The sequence below is a fragment of the Oncorhynchus tshawytscha genome, linkage group LG30, assembly GCF_018296145.1.
Source record: "Oncorhynchus tshawytscha isolate Ot180627B linkage group LG30, Otsh_v2.0, whole genome shotgun sequence".
In the NCBI taxonomy this organism is placed as follows: Eukaryota; Metazoa; Chordata; class Actinopteri; order Salmoniformes; family Salmonidae; genus Oncorhynchus; species Oncorhynchus tshawytscha.
The window spans coordinates 21,075,790-21,091,705 of NC_056458.1; the positions used below are offsets into that span (position 1 = coordinate 21,075,790).

The 15,916-nt window shown below is 42.2% G+C and overlaps 1 protein-coding gene across 1 annotated transcript in view; it reads right to left on the bottom strand.

Moving 5' to 3' along the window:
- Nucleotides 1-15,916, bottom strand: part of LOC112233389 (autism susceptibility gene 2 protein) — a 461,350-nt gene that overhangs the window by 356,176 nt on the left and 89,258 nt on the right. The window contains 1 exon segment of the mRNA XM_042309687.1: nt 636-908. Coding sequence (XP_042165621.1) covers nt 636-908 — 273 coding nt within the window.

Here is a 15,916-nt window from a genome sequence, read left to right on the forward strand (position 1 = left end):
ATACTGAAAAAGGAACATCTGTCTACAGACCTTAATGTAACATGAATTAACTCATATCTGGGATGATATCAGAAACCAAGCCAAGCAGCCCCTCTAATTATAAGACACTATTAGAGAATCCATTTGAGTTTATCCTAATTCAGTTGGAATGGAATGTAACATTGTATAATTTTTTTTACAAACCTGCTATCGAGGTGTTTACAGCCTGCAACAGATTCTGCAGTACTGTAGCGTATTATCCTCTATCTGTTTGAAATCAGGGCAATCTAGATGTAAATCACTCTCCAATCAAAAAGCCCATCATTCAATCCCTTCTTCATCCTTATCAAACACATAGTATGACTGATAATTCCACCGGCTCTCATGACCAAAGTGAAAGACAGAAGACTGAACACACACTCAAACAGTTCCTCTTCTACATTCAAGATGATAAAACTAAACGGGTGTTTCCATCCAACATTGCAGTGTGCAGACAAAACCCAATATGCCAACCTGAGAGCCCAAACGCTAGCCTGGTCTCAACTCCGCAATACCAGATCTGGGACCAGGCTACCAAAAATGCTGCTTGAGGAGAGGTGGAACTGAGTGGAGAGGAGATAGTGTAGTGTGTAACAAGTAATAAACAGTGTACTGACTGGCCTGTGTTTCTTCTGCAGGCTGTTCTTGTTCTTCTTCTTGCCGTTGGTCTGAGGAGCCAGGCGTGGGTTGTTGTTCTCCTGGTCAGAATGCTGGTGATGGTTGCTATGGTTGTTGTGGTGGTTGTTAAGGTGGTTGTTGTGGGCTTTGCGGGAGTCCAGGCTGAATCCGTTAGGGACCCTGGGGGGCTTCTTCTTGTGCAGGGGGCCCGCCTGGTTCTCCTTATGGTTCTCCTGGTTCTCCCTGCACTCCTGGGGCTTCATGGACAGGTCCTTTTGGAGAGGAACAGGAGAGAGGTCAATTTTAGAATAAGGCTGTAACGTAACAAAATGTGGAAAACGTAAAGGGGTCTGAATTCTTTCCGAAGGCACTGTATATTCTGTAAAGAAAGAGGAGAGAAGAGGGGAGGTAAACACTCCGTTACACTGAAACAAAGTAGTTCAGGGTCAAGTCTTTCAAGCGACAGAGAGCGGAGAATAGACCGATAGCTAGGTCTTTATTTGACCATTTGAAAAATACAACTACAGCCACAAAAGTACAGTGCAGGGGAGAAGGGGAGAGATGATAACTATACTGAAACAAATAAAGTATTTATTATTATCTTGTCGCTGGAGCGTACCAAAAGCAATTACATTCATTTAAATACATAATCCTGACAAAATAAGCCTCCTACACCTGATAAAGAGAGCTCATTACGATGATCATGGAAGCTAGGCTTAAAAATAGATAACAAATTCACATTGACATTTACAAATGCCAGTTAGGAAGTAGCTATTGTATCTATGTTCTCCATTGAGCAGTACTAAGAGAGACTGTTCTTCTCCCCTACAGAGGCCCACTGTGGGTCATTAAGCACTAACGACACATTACACATAAACATATTGTCACAGGAGAGTCTCATAGGCTAAGGATAGGAGAGCACCACACTGCCTGTCTGTGATTAACCACATATCTATTAGAGCACGGCTGAGGATTAGGACACTCACACACACAGCAAATTGGCCAGTGTTACCTAGTGTTTATTTTTCCGTGTAACATTTATATTGCTGATTCAGGAGCAAAATTACATCCTTAAGTGTTAAATTAACACTCATTGGTGTAAAATAACTCCAGTGCTAGTGTTAATAACCAGGGTTGAACCAAAACCAAGCCCATCATTATCATATTTCCCAGCATGCTCTATTGCAGGTTGATTTTTAGAATTGTTTGTTTCAATATCTATGTTTTTACATTGATTGATTAATTAATCGTATACTACTCAAAATATAAATAACATACATTTTTCTAAACTATTCCAATCTATTACTTGGACTTATTCCACCCATTACTGAAATGGTCATTCCAGTCTAGATGCTTTAGTTAGTCTCATATCTTAGGCTTCCCAACCCTGTCATTCTGAATTCAAGTTGCGGGTGAATAAAATTCCAAATGTTAGATATCCCCACTCTGGCTGGATTCCATTAGGAATTTCACATCACTTTGCAAACCAGCATAATGTGACTTGTAGGCCTAATGTGGCCTGTAAACTCTGAGTTTTAGGCCACTGTATTAAGGTAAAACTAGGCCCTCAAAATAAGGCCTTATGAAAGATTGTATTGTCTTAAAGAATGTAATTTTAATGAAAAACATAATCACTTAGGATCTTACTTGGTGAAGGCCACAGGACTGGAAATGAATGAATGCAACAACCATGTCTCTGTCACTAACAAATACAGTCATTGAAGTTCACCCTGTCAACACTCCCACACACCCTGGTAAAACAGTGAGCAATTACACCTACACTATACTCCAATAACCAAACAAACCAATAACCAATACACCAGCCCTCACATTTCCTGTATTGTGTGCTATTTTCCAACCAGATGGGGTTATACAGTTCAGAGGAGGGGGGGTTAAGTCAGTTCAGGTCAGTTCTGAGGAGGGGGTTAAGTCAGTTCAGGTCAGTTCTGAGGAAGGGGGGTTAAGTCAGTTCAGAGGAGGGGGTAAAGTCAGTTCAGTGTTCCTCCATAAGCATAAGGTAATTCGGTCCTCAAAAATCTCTAGCCTTAATACAACGTAATTGCATATATTGAAAAAGGAACATCTGTCTACAGACCTTAATGTAACATGAATTAACTCATATCTGGGATGAGATAAGAAACGAAGCCAACCAGTCCCTCTAATGATAAGACACAATTAGAGAATCCATTTGAGTTTCTCCTAATTCAGTTGGAAAGGAATGTAAAATTGTATTTTCCAACAAGATTGGGTTATACAGTTTGACTAGGGGATCAATATAACAACTAATCTGCCACAAAGAGGCTGTGTAGTGTACTGTACTGGAGCCATCCAAGCTAAACTTATGGAACAAATCAATTATATTATCTGTAAGGGGACTCATTTAGTTCCAGGCTTGTAGTAGCAGCAGGAGGAGCCACTCGTAATACGGTCCAATAAAGAGTGAGTGGGGCAGCTATGATGACACTTCAGTGTGGCGATCCAGTTGCAGAGCCAACAGACAGACATTATAAACTGTCAACTAAAGTGACAGAGTTCCAGAATGGGTAGGTTGATGAGGATAATGGGTTTGGTGGGAGTGTTGGCTCTGATTCACTGAACCATTACCTTTACAACAAAGCATCATTTTCCTCACAGAAAAACAAACAAATGCTGCATGCATCAACTAATCGTGTTCTCCTTTGTCTTCCACTCTCATCCAACACAAATAACGCAACAAGAAATGCATTGTCATTGTTAGTGTGATGTGTGGTTCTAAGCCTCTTACTATAATCTGTTGTAATTTTTTTTTAAAGACTATCAGTTGTGCATGTTCTTTTAAAGATGGAATCCGCAGCCTCCCGTGTGGCGCAGCGGTCCAAGACACTCCATCGCAGTGCTAGAGGCATCACTACAGACCCGGGTTTGATCCAAGGCTGGGACGCAGCCGGCTGCGACCGGGATGTCCCATGAGGCGGCACACAATTGGCCCAGCGTAGTCCGGGTTAGGGGAGGGTTTGGCCGGCCGGGATCTCCTTATCCCATCGTGCTCTAGCGACTCCTTGTGCCAGACGGGCACAGTGCACGCTGACTTCGGTCGCCAGCTGTACGGTGTTTCCTCCGACACATTGGTGCGGCTGGCTTCCGGGTTAAGCGAGCAGTGTATCAAGAAGCAGTGCGGCTTGACCGGGTTGTGTTTTGGAGGACGCATGGCTCTCGACCTTCGCCTCTCCCGAGTCCGTACCGAAGTTGCAGCAATGGAAAAAGACTAACTACTAATTGGATATCACAAAATTGGGGATAAAAAGGGTTAAAAATTACAAAAACATTAAGTAAAATAGGGAATTCGCTGTAAGGGAGACAGTGCCACTGTCCGCTCCACAACCGTTATTATTTTGTTGATGAAGAGGAGGTGAGGAGCACTGCCCAACGCAGGATATAGTCTGCTGTTCTCTCATGGATGCAATGTCAGAGGGGAAAAGCTGTGTTTGGTGTCTGCGGTAACTTCTTTGTTGTAACTTAAACGTGGCAGTTTTACCATTAAAAATTCCAGCTTTAACAATGGCAGGACAAATTCCAGGATCCAGATCATATGCCAGGTTTAAGAACATATCATATGTCTAAAATACAGCACAAATCAGTTTTCATGCTCAGACTTCACAACGTGTTTCACTCCTGTGAAGGGCTGAGATACATGTGAAATAGAAAAGACTATACATTGCCAGTTGAGGATTGGAAATGTTTGGGAGAAAAATGAAAAGCAAATGGTTGCCTAGCCTAATGCTTGAGTCTGGAGTAAAACAGTATTAGGAGGGGAAACACTTCTTCCTAGCTGTCAAACTAGCTGTTAACTTCAAACAAATTCTGTTGAACAAGTCTCCCAGTATAAAATTGTGAATGTGGATTTGTAGTGCTTTTTCCTCCTGCTGTAAAATAGGACCATTGTCACGTTCGCTGTCTTCAAAATCCCTGTCATAAATGAGCCAAGGCGCAGCGCGAATGTAATTCCACATGTTTTAATCCAAGTGAAACCTTCACAAAAACAGGTAAACAGAGAACCGACCGTGCCGCAACCTTGACTCACAGAACATAAATAATTACACACAACATAGGTGGGAATAAGGCTGCCTAAGTATGATTCCCAATCAGAGACAACGATAGACAGCTGACAACTCGGCCAAAAACAAAGAAATAGAAAACATAGAATGCCCACCCAAATCACACCCTGACCTAACCAAATAGAGAAATAAAAAGGCTCTCTAAGGTCAGGGTGTGACACCCATTGCTGATAGTAAAGATGGAATTATAAACTTCCAGTCACCTTTAAACTTGTGTTAACTTCAGTATCTCCATATAAATCACACATTTTGCCCTGTCCTTCTCTCCCCTCCTCAACTTAAAAACATTTCTCTCTCTCTGGAACAAAACCAAGCACGTGTTTGATTATATCTGTTCTGTTCTTCTGACTGCGACTCCCCTTGGAAAACCATCAAACAGAATCAGAGGTTTCAGAAGGCTCAACTTGACAGAACACAATGAAGTAGTTAAACCCGCCAGGCAGAAAAGGCAGTTTGTCTGGGGCCAAGCAATAGTATAAGTGTGCTGCGTGTTCATTGGTGAGTGTGTGTGAGTGTGAGTGTGTGTGATCACCCAGACACAGTGGAGGCCTGCTTAACTAATCAAGCTCCACTCAGATCTCTGCTGGGAGCAGGTTCAGATATCATTGCACCATACACCAACCCACAACGCTAAACACAGAGAAGCTATCCAGATAGCACTGAACCAACCATACAGCATCCACCACGTGAAACACAGAGAAGCTATCCATATAGCACTGAACCATACAGCATCCACCACGCGAAACACAGAGAAGCTGCACTGAACCAACCATACAGCAACCACTGAACCAGCTACCAGATAGCAGAACCAACCATACAGCATCCACCACGTGAAACACAGAGAAGCTATCCAGATAGCACTGAACCATACAGCATCCACCACGCGAAACACAGAGAAGCTGTCCAGATAGCACTGAACCAACCATACAGCATCCACCACGCTAAACACAGAGAAGCTATCCAGATAGCACTGAACCAACCATACAGCATCCACCACGCTAAACACAGAGAAGCTATCCAGATAGCACTGAACCATACAGCACTGAACCATACAGCATCCACCACACTAAACAACAGCGAGTGTGAGTGATCCTAGAAATAGAATGAATTCATATTGGAAAATGATGCAGCACATGACAAAAGCAGAAGATGACTACTGTATAAGAATATATGTTAATTCGGCAAAAGCAGAAGATGACTACTGTAGAAGAATTGATGTTAATTAGGCTTAAAAAGTAGAATCCCTTATGAGCAATGCTACTTGCGATGCAATATTATTTTGAGTTCAATTCATTTGGATTGTTCAACATATTGTTATTCACCCTTCATGGAAAGGCCTCGACTAAATCAGCAGACATGTCTATAATAACATTACTATGAATAAAAGTCAACCAAATATACCAGCTATTTCACCTCACAGTATCCATCTCTGTTGCCTAGAGAGTGAGAGAGGGTAAAGAAACTTTCCATCCCAGCCGTGGTGAATCAGGAAGAGAAGAAAGTAAGTGGGCACTTCATGGCTATGCTCTGCCTTTACCAACTGCATGACTCAAATACACTGAACAAAAATATAAACACATGTTTCCCATATTTCATGAGCAGAAATAAAAATTCCCAGAAATGTTCCATATGCACAAAAAGCTTATTTCTCAGACATGTGTTTACATCCCTGTTAGTAAACATAATCCATCCACCTGACAGGTGTGGCATACTACAGGTGCACCTTGTGCTGGGGACAATAAAATGCCACTAAAAATATGCAGCTTTGCCACACAATACAATTCTACAGATGTCTCAAGTTTTGAGGAAGCGTGCAATTGGCATGCTGACTACAGAATGTCCACCATAGCTGTTGCCAGATAATTTAATGTTAATTTTTCTACCATAAGCCGCCTCCAATGTCGTTTTAGAGAATTTGGCAGTACGTCCAACCGGCCTCACAACTGTAGACCACATGTAACCACTCCAGCCCAGGACCTCCACATCCGGCTTCTTCACCTGCTGGATCGTCTGAGACTAGCCACCTGGACAGCTGATGAAACTGGGTTTGCCAAACCGGAGAATTTCTGCACAAACTGTCAGAAACGTCTCAGGGAAGCTCATCTGCGTCCTCGTCGTCCTCACCAGGGTCTTGACCTGACTGCAGTTCGGCGTCGTAACCGACTTCAGTGGGCAAATGTTCACCTTCGATGGCCACTGGCATGCTGTAAAAGTGTGCTCTTCACGGATGAATCCCTGTTTCAACTGTACTGGGCAGATGGCCGATAGCGTATATGGCATTGTGTGGTTGAGCGGTTTGTGAACAGAGGACCCATTAAGCATGTTTGGAATGCTCTGGATCGACCTGTACGACAACATGTTCCAGTTCCCGCCAATATCCATCAACTTCACACAGCCATTGAAGAGGAGTGGGACAACATTCCACAGTCCACAATCAACAGCCTGATCATCTCAATGTGAAGGAGATGTGTCGCGCTGCATGACGCAAATGGTGGTCACAGGAGATACTGACTGGTTTTCTGATCCAATCCCCTGCCTTTTTTTAGGTATCTGTAACCAACAGTCTTGTGAATTCCATAGTTTAGGGCCTTATTCATTTATTTCATTTGACTGATTTCCTTTTATGAACTGTAACTCAGTAAAATGTTTGAAATTGTTGCATGTTGCGTTTATATTTTAGTTCAGTGTGTATTTACCAGTCAAGGCTGCGAGAAGACATTGAAAGCTGCTCCTCTATGGCCTATGTTACGCAAGGAATTCAATGGCCTAAAGTAAGCAATACTACAACTGCTGTTCAGCAATGTGTCTGGAGACAAGCAGACTAACAGCTCCGCTCTGTCTAATGTATGAGTGGTATAGCAGCGAGGGCGTCACAGAGGCAGAAATAAAAGGGGGTGATCATTTCTACAAAGAACACATCATTGGCAGTTTGAAAAGGTTAGGAGAATGCTGAATAACCATGGCTCATGATTCATACCCAGGGACACAAGACAAACTGCAATGAAGCTGCCACTCACAGAGCGAGATCAGAGAAGATCAACTGAGACCAGCTCTAAGTATCTCATAATGTTCTAATAGCTTTGGAACCATTCTGTCGCTCAGGGCTCTAGGGTAGATAGTAACCGCTGGCAATACCACTGTCTCACATTCAAATCAAATCAGGGAGGTGCAGTTGCCGTACCAGGCTGTGATACAGCCCGACAGGATGCTCTCGATTGTGCATCTGTAAAAGTTTGTCAGGGTTTTGGGTGACAAGCCAAATTTATTCAGCCTCCTGAGGTTGAAGAGGCGCTGTTGCGCCTTCTTCACCACACTGCCTGTGTGAGTGGACCATTTCAGTTTGTCTGTGATGTGTACGCCATTGTAAAGGTCTCTCTGGTATCAGCAGTGGCTCAAAACAAACCCCCTCTTCCTCTCTGCTAGCGAATGCTTTCAAGTGCAGATAAGACAACGTCTCGAGTGTATACAAAGGCAAGGGTGTCTGAAGCCTCTACAGCCAGTGAGGCGAGGTGAGCAGTGAATTACTCCCCAACAGACAACACCATCTACAATGCGTTTATCCGCACGCCTTTGTCTCTGTCTCCTGTGTTGATATGATAGCACATCCAGGCCAATATTGGGCCTAGCAGCATACTTAAAAAAATCCATAGCCAGCACACACACATAGATACTGTAAATACACACCTGCACAGGTGCACGGACACACGCACCAAACGCACACCAGTCTGGACAATCTGCTGGCATGTGCCTCATACAACAGAGACAAACACTTTTTTTCTCTCTCCCTCTCTCTCTGTTCAGACAAACAGCACAACAAAAATGTTAAATAAACATGACAAGAGGATATCTGCTGATCTGATTTCCTGATTGTGTTGGTTGTTCAACAACAGCAGACCCTTGGTGAGTTCATTTCACACACAGGACCCTAACAGGCTGGGGACTGGAGATGGGGAGCCTCGATCTGAAAGAAGAACAGAAGAAGAAGAGATTCCATTTGTATCTCTCTTCTTGTATTATTCCTTCACTCTGCTTGGTTCCGAGAGCAGCACAACCAGTCCCCCTCTCTAAAAGTACAGCAGCGCAGCACTGTGTCATGGCTGTCTCTGCTCAACAGATCATATCAAAGAATTACAACGCCTGCTGTCTGCTGCATCAGAGACTCGGGGAGAGGCTCAGGAGAATCATCATAACATGCATGCACTGCTTAGCAATATGATGACACCCTCTGGCAACATAATGTAACAGACTAGGAAGATGTCTAACTGGAACAATTCCCATTAAGCTATAAAACTACCTTTCTAGCTCAATGCAAAACCAACAGATCCAGATCTATGTGTGTAACGTATTAGGTTAGGCATTAGAACTACAGTATAGTACAGTAACCACACACAGTGCAGAGAAACATTACCAAGCCCTGACAGCACAGCACCCTAATGAGAGGCAAACATATTCGGCATCAGTCATACAAGCACACAAAATTTACCCTCATGAAATAAACATGAGGAGTGGAGCACTGAGTGTGTGTGTGTCACATTGAACAGATAGAGCCTGTCAGGCTGGTTATTCTGATGGTAATGATCATGTACTGGCCTTCTAAAAGGCAATACGGTGGTATTCATTAAGAAGGCTGCAATCAAATCAGATCTTTTTCAGAGCTGATTGGTCAAAAGATCAATTAGTGAAACAAATATCTGAATTGGGCTGCCTGTGTGAACAGCCCATGTAGCGTAGATTGTAAAGATCAGAAATAGTAAATAGTCAGAAAGACAATCATCTTGTACTGAAATCTATCAAATTGTGGCAGACATAGTAGAGTGGATTTTCTCTTTGAAGCCCTAACCCTCTTCAGATGAACTAATTCCTTATTTGATGACAGATGCGAAAGGAAATGAAGTGTTTGCTTGAACAAGCAGAGAGAAAGAGATTGGACATTCATACATATCTATTCAATGCAGTGGATCACAGTATTACTCATTTGGACCTATTCATTTACTACTATTAGATGATCATTTAGGGGAGGAAACTATGCAAAACAAACAAACCCTTGGCAAGAACACATAATAAGACGTAGGCTAAAACTGTAGGCTACAACTATAGGCTATAACTGTAGGCTATAACTGTAGGCTATAACTGTAGGCTATAACTGGCAGCAGCATAATCAGACATTATACATATTTTAGACATTCACTGCCTTACATGATATAGTCATTTAGCCGAGCAGACCATGAACATATTGCCGTATCTCAAAATGTTCCAAATGCACAAAGAAAGTGAACAGAGGAGGAGGATTACTGGGATAATGGCAATACAGACAATGAATAATGGGGAAAGAGAAGAGAGAGAGAGTACTCAGATGAGGTGTGGTTTCAGAGTAAAGCTGAGAGTTTCTCTCTTTCTGCTCTTTCCTCACCCCTTCTCTTCTCTCTCAACCATCTCCTCCATTATTCAGACCACTACAGGGAGATACTAGGGAGAAGGGAGTAATCCTGTATACGTACTGTATAGGTCACTGCTGTTCTGTACTGTAACTGGTACCATTAATTAAGGTGCTCAGTAACTCACACACTCCTCTCCTCAGGATTTAAGTGTGTATCCTTTAGTGCTCTAAAACATAAGTTGTTTGCGCACTGCGGTGATGCCAGGAACAACAATGGTAGTACAACAACAGCTCTCTCCTGGGATCTCGAGAGGTAATGCTTGATTTAACAAGACCTTTTTTTGTGATTCTCAGCAGAAAATGCTCCCCGGAAAATGCTCTCTGTGAGAGGACAGAGGGAGTAGAGGGAGGAATAGTGAATAGCAGTGGGCAATGTTGCTCTCCTGCAAAACCAAACAGTTGTCTGTCAGGCTAGGGAAGCAGCAGATTATCTAGTGACAGTGACAAACTGACATGCTGCCTTTGATTTGCACATGCACAGTTTGGTGCGAGACAACCGTTAGACGCGATGATGTGTTCCTATTCATGAGCTTAGCTAGCCAACATCGCCATAACATCACCTACAAAACGTCATCGGGGATTTCGATTGGAGAAGCAGTCTGACAATGTCAATACTGTACTGTTTTAGCTAGAATCAAGCTTATTTGTCTTGAGATAAACTGACTAGCCAGGGAATGCAGGCTAGATACTTTGTTCGCACCTGGAAGTGTATGTGGGAAAAAACTTGGGAAACATTTCAACGTGAAATGTAGGCCTGGAAATAGGTGGGTGCTTACAATAACTAAGTACATGGTTGAACTCAGTGTGTCCTCCATAATATCCATTCCTCCCTCCTCCACCCATCCCTCCAGTGACGTGATGTTTATAATGGGATAGCATGGCTTCAGTGAAACAGGCAAGGTTGCTTAGCAACTGGGTACAGCAAGCACATCATTAGACTGCACTGATGCTCACTCAAACCTCTATAACCTGTCTCACTCAAACCTCCATAACCTGTCTCACTCATCTCTCCATAACCTGTCTCACTCATCTCTCCATAACCTGTCTCACTCATCTCTCCATAACCTGTCTCACTCAACCTTCCATAAGTTGTCTCACTCATCTCTCCATAACCTGTCTCACTCATCTCTCCATAACCTGTCTCACTCAACCTTCCATAAGTTGTCTCACTCATCTCTCCATAACCTGTCTCACTCATCTCTCCATAAGTTGTCTCACTCAACCCTCCATGACCTGTCTCATTCAATCCTCTATAACCTGTCTCTCAAACATCTACAACCTGTCTCACTCAACCCTCCCTAACCGGCCTCACTCCATAACCTGTCTCACTCATCTCTCCATAACCTGTCTCACTCATCTCTCCATAACCTGTCTCACTCAACCCTCCATGACCTGTCTCACTCATCTCTCCATAACCTGTCTCACTCATCTCTCCATAACCTGTCTCACTCAACCTTCCATAACCTGTCTCACTCATCTCTCCATAACCTGTCTCACCCAAACCTCCATAACCTGTCTCACTCATCTCTCCATAACCTGTCTCACTCAAACCTCCATAACCTGTCTCAATCAAACCTCCATAACCTGTCTCACTCAACCCTCCATAACCTGTCTCACTCAAACTTCTATAACCTGTCTCACTCAAACCTCTATAACCTGTCTCACTCAAATCTCCCTAACCTGTCTCACTCAACCCTCCCTAACATGTCTCACTCATCTCTCCATAACCTGTCTCACTCAACCTTCCATAACCTGTCTCACTCATCTCTCCATGACCTGTCTCACTAAACCCTCCATGACCTGTCTCACTCATCTCTCCATAACCTGTCTCACTCAACCTTCCATAACCTGTCTCACTCAAACCTCTATAACCTGCCTATCTCAAACCTCCATAACCTGTCTCACTCAATCCTCTATAACCTGTCTCACTCGAGCCTCTATAACCTGTCTCACTCGAGCCTCTATAACCTGCCTATCTCAAACCTCCATAACCTGTCTCACACAATCCTCTGTAACCTGTCTATCTCAGTCCTCCATAACCTGTCTCACTCAATCTATAACCTGTCTCACTCAAAACTCTATAACCTGTCTCACTCAAACCTTCATAATGTGTCACTCAATCATCCATAACCGATATCACTCAATCTTCTATTACCTGTCTCACTCAATCTTCCATAACCTGTCTGAGTACTTGCTGCTCTCTCGATCAATCAATACATGACAAATCTGAACATTTTGTTTAAGAGAAACTAAACTTAGCTTTCTTAATACAGCACAGTGTAAACCAACTCTGACATAATTATGCTGTATCAACCATTTAAATCTGGTTAGACAAAGGAATCAGGTCTAACTCAAATCTCTTTGATTACAATGATAAAAGAGGAACTGTTGGGACATGTGCTGCTGCATTCTCCCAAGTCATGACAAAACACTGAAATTGAAGTTGGTAGATAACCCAAAAAATGAAATAATAATGAAGTTCACACCAATGACAAGAATTCAGTCCAACATTCATTTCAAAAATTACAATACTCAGCTGGATACAAAAAATCAACTAAATCAACACTGTTCTTTGAGGTTAAGTGCACTTACAATAAGCTACAATATCACAATCAGTGCACTAAGGACAGGGCATTATAACATACCCAATAATGAGTTAATGCCATTGCACAAACATGTGTTCGGTTAATGTTCAGTTAAATCAATAGGTTAGCGCATGCTGTTCTCTGTGAGAGCGAGACAGGATCTATTTCCTCCTCCTAATGTAAAACTCTATAAGCTGAGGCTTCATTCCTGCTCTCCAGCGACCTGGCACCTGCACTATTTATAGGTTGTACACATTAAAGCTAACAGTGGAACGTGAACTCACAGGTCTCAGCCCAGGCATGGCCTTGCCATGCTTAATAAAAACAGAGTGAAAGCCAGGCGAGAGCGGGTGCCAGGGCAGTAGTAATGGGCATTCTGGCTCTTTTCAGTGAGCCGGCTCTTTTGGCTCCCAAACGGCTCTTTAAAAAAATATGTTTTGTAAATTTACAAGTCAAACAGTTTGCAATAGTTGTTTGCGATAGACTATGATTGGTGTTAAAAAATTCTTATTAAATTAAATCATACCACAATGTATTTAAAAATGCATTGTTTTTTATGAAAAAGAATGGTATTAAACATTTGCATTTAAAGTATAACTTTTGAATGTATATAAACAAAGTGCATATAAATCTAACCATTCAAAACAAATACAATTGTAATGGTTTTCTTCCGTCGAAGGAGAGTCGGACCAAAATGCAGCGTGGTTAAATCGAGACATCTTTAATGACGATGAAAACGAACAATACAAAAACCGGAATGTGAAAACCTATACAGCCTGTCTGATGACAACTAACACAGCGACAGGAACAATCACCCACAAACACACTGTGAAACCCAGGCTACCTAAATATGGTTCCCAATCAGAGACAACGAGAATCACCTGACTCTGATTGAGAACCGCCTCAGGCAGCCATAGACTATGCTAGACAACCCTACTCAGCCACAATCCCAATACCTACTAAAACCCCAATACAAAAACACACCACAAAATAAACCCATGTCACACCCTGGCCTGACCAAATAAATAAAGAAAACACAAAATACTAAGACCAAGGCGTGACAACAATCTGAACAGCATAATAGAATATTGCACCACATCAAAGAAAAATAAATAACAATTGGCAAAACTGCAGCATCCCACAAATAGAAATAAATGTAAAAAAGAAGGATGACTACTGATGGGATATTTTACGCTCTGTAACCAGGTTTCCATCCAACGTTTTTATGCGAGTAAAGAACATGTTGGATAAAACTCTTCATGACAGGCCTGATGGAAACAGCAAATTTGTCAGCACGCTTTCCAATAGTCCACAACACACAATACGCTAGATAAGGTAATCATGGAGTAAACATGGAGTCACGCAATGTTGTGTAGTCCTCCCACTACAACTCGGGGAAGCAGGCAGTTTACTACAGATGACATAAGTTATGATGAACTTCACAAGATGATGAAAGTGCACGGCGATGAGCTTGATGCTCCTTTCCAATAACTATTGAGGGTTTTATTCTGGTGATACGCTGATCTCGCTCTTTTGTCCATAATAATCTCATTATGCAGGTAGCCTACCTTCACTGTAACTGCAAGTTGTTGGCTAAAGCACAACATACCAAAACCAGTGGGCGCATTCGCTATATAACGCAACATTTGTTGTGACAAAACCATCAGTAGAGTTGAAAATGCCATGGAAACTCTTTTAACTTGTATACTTTATTCGGTGCATGAGAATTTAACCGCAAAAGTTATTTTTATGTACACTACATCATCACGCACAGCACTTTATCTGCAAAAAGTCAATTTGATGGAAACACATCGCAGATGGGAAAATGTACATATAGTTTTAATGCAGATTTTTTAATATTCTCATGAAAATCGGTCGCCAATTGGATTGAAACCTAGCTTGTGGTCCTGGGAGCAATAACAGCCTGGAGAGAGGAATCCTTCAACAGGCATTCTAGAGAAACTCTGTGGGTTAAGTTACTACTTCGTCCTTGGCAATAGTGATTTAGACAAAGCCCTGATGTGGAGAAGAACATAGGTGAGGAAATGATGGTGTAGCTAAACCAGATAGTTTTATAATCATACAAACTACGTTGGTTTCTATATGTTAATCTGGGGTCACAGGCCCTGTCCTTACCATCTTATCTGTGATCTGTGCTTTCCTTTCCCAAACTAACCATTTTGCATCTCAGGACATGGTTTTATATAATCTCAACGTTGTATCTGTCACATTATGGCATCAGTCCAAAGGTAACGCCATCAGTGGCAACCCGTCATTCAGGGCAGGTGGAACAGAGTCCGACATGTTTTGAGACCCACATTTTTTGCTACATTTTTTGTTTTAAGTATACTTTTTTTTGGTGGGAGGGGGCTAGCCTGTTTTGCATGTCATTTTGGCATTAATACGTGTCAAATATCAGTTTGCAAACAATGTCAAATAAGTTAATAAATCTGCATAAAAACATGGTCTCTTCTTTTGCTTTCTTGAGTAAGGCATCTCAAAAATGCAGGTGTTTCAGCCTAGCTCAGTGCTTTCTGTGGTGTTGGGGCAGCCTGGATATGAAGAGAAATAATGAAGAGTAATTATAGATAAAATGTATTGGTGCTCATCGGCCATTGGACATGAACATTACACAAGTTGGAAATCGCAAATTCAAGAATGAGTGGTTTGGAAGGAATCAGTTGCTAACTGCAAGCATTGCAAAGCAATCACTAGCCTGCTATTCAGTGGAGTTTCTGTGTGGTCCCAAGTCTGGAATTAAACATTCAACATTGGCCATGCTGTCAATGAAGCATGATTTGTGCCGCGCTCAAAACAACTGTTAACGAAATCTAACTTTAGTGAGTTCAAGACAACTGGGAACTCAGGAAAAAACGAGCTCCAACTGAAAAATACGTTTTGAACGGTCATCCAACTCGGAATTGTACATATGGAACTCGTGCCCCTTTCTAGAGGTACGACCTGAAGATCACTGATGTCATAATGATTCGACCTCGTTTTTTCAGAGGGCCCAGTTGTTTTGAAAGCAACATAAATCCAGAGAATCTCAGACTTTGATGGCAAAGTGATGATAAAATTTGCCCATGAAGGACCGCCATGACACAGAGGACAAACACTGTAAACACACTCCCACAGTCTAAAGAGGCTGCTGATTTCTCTCTGTC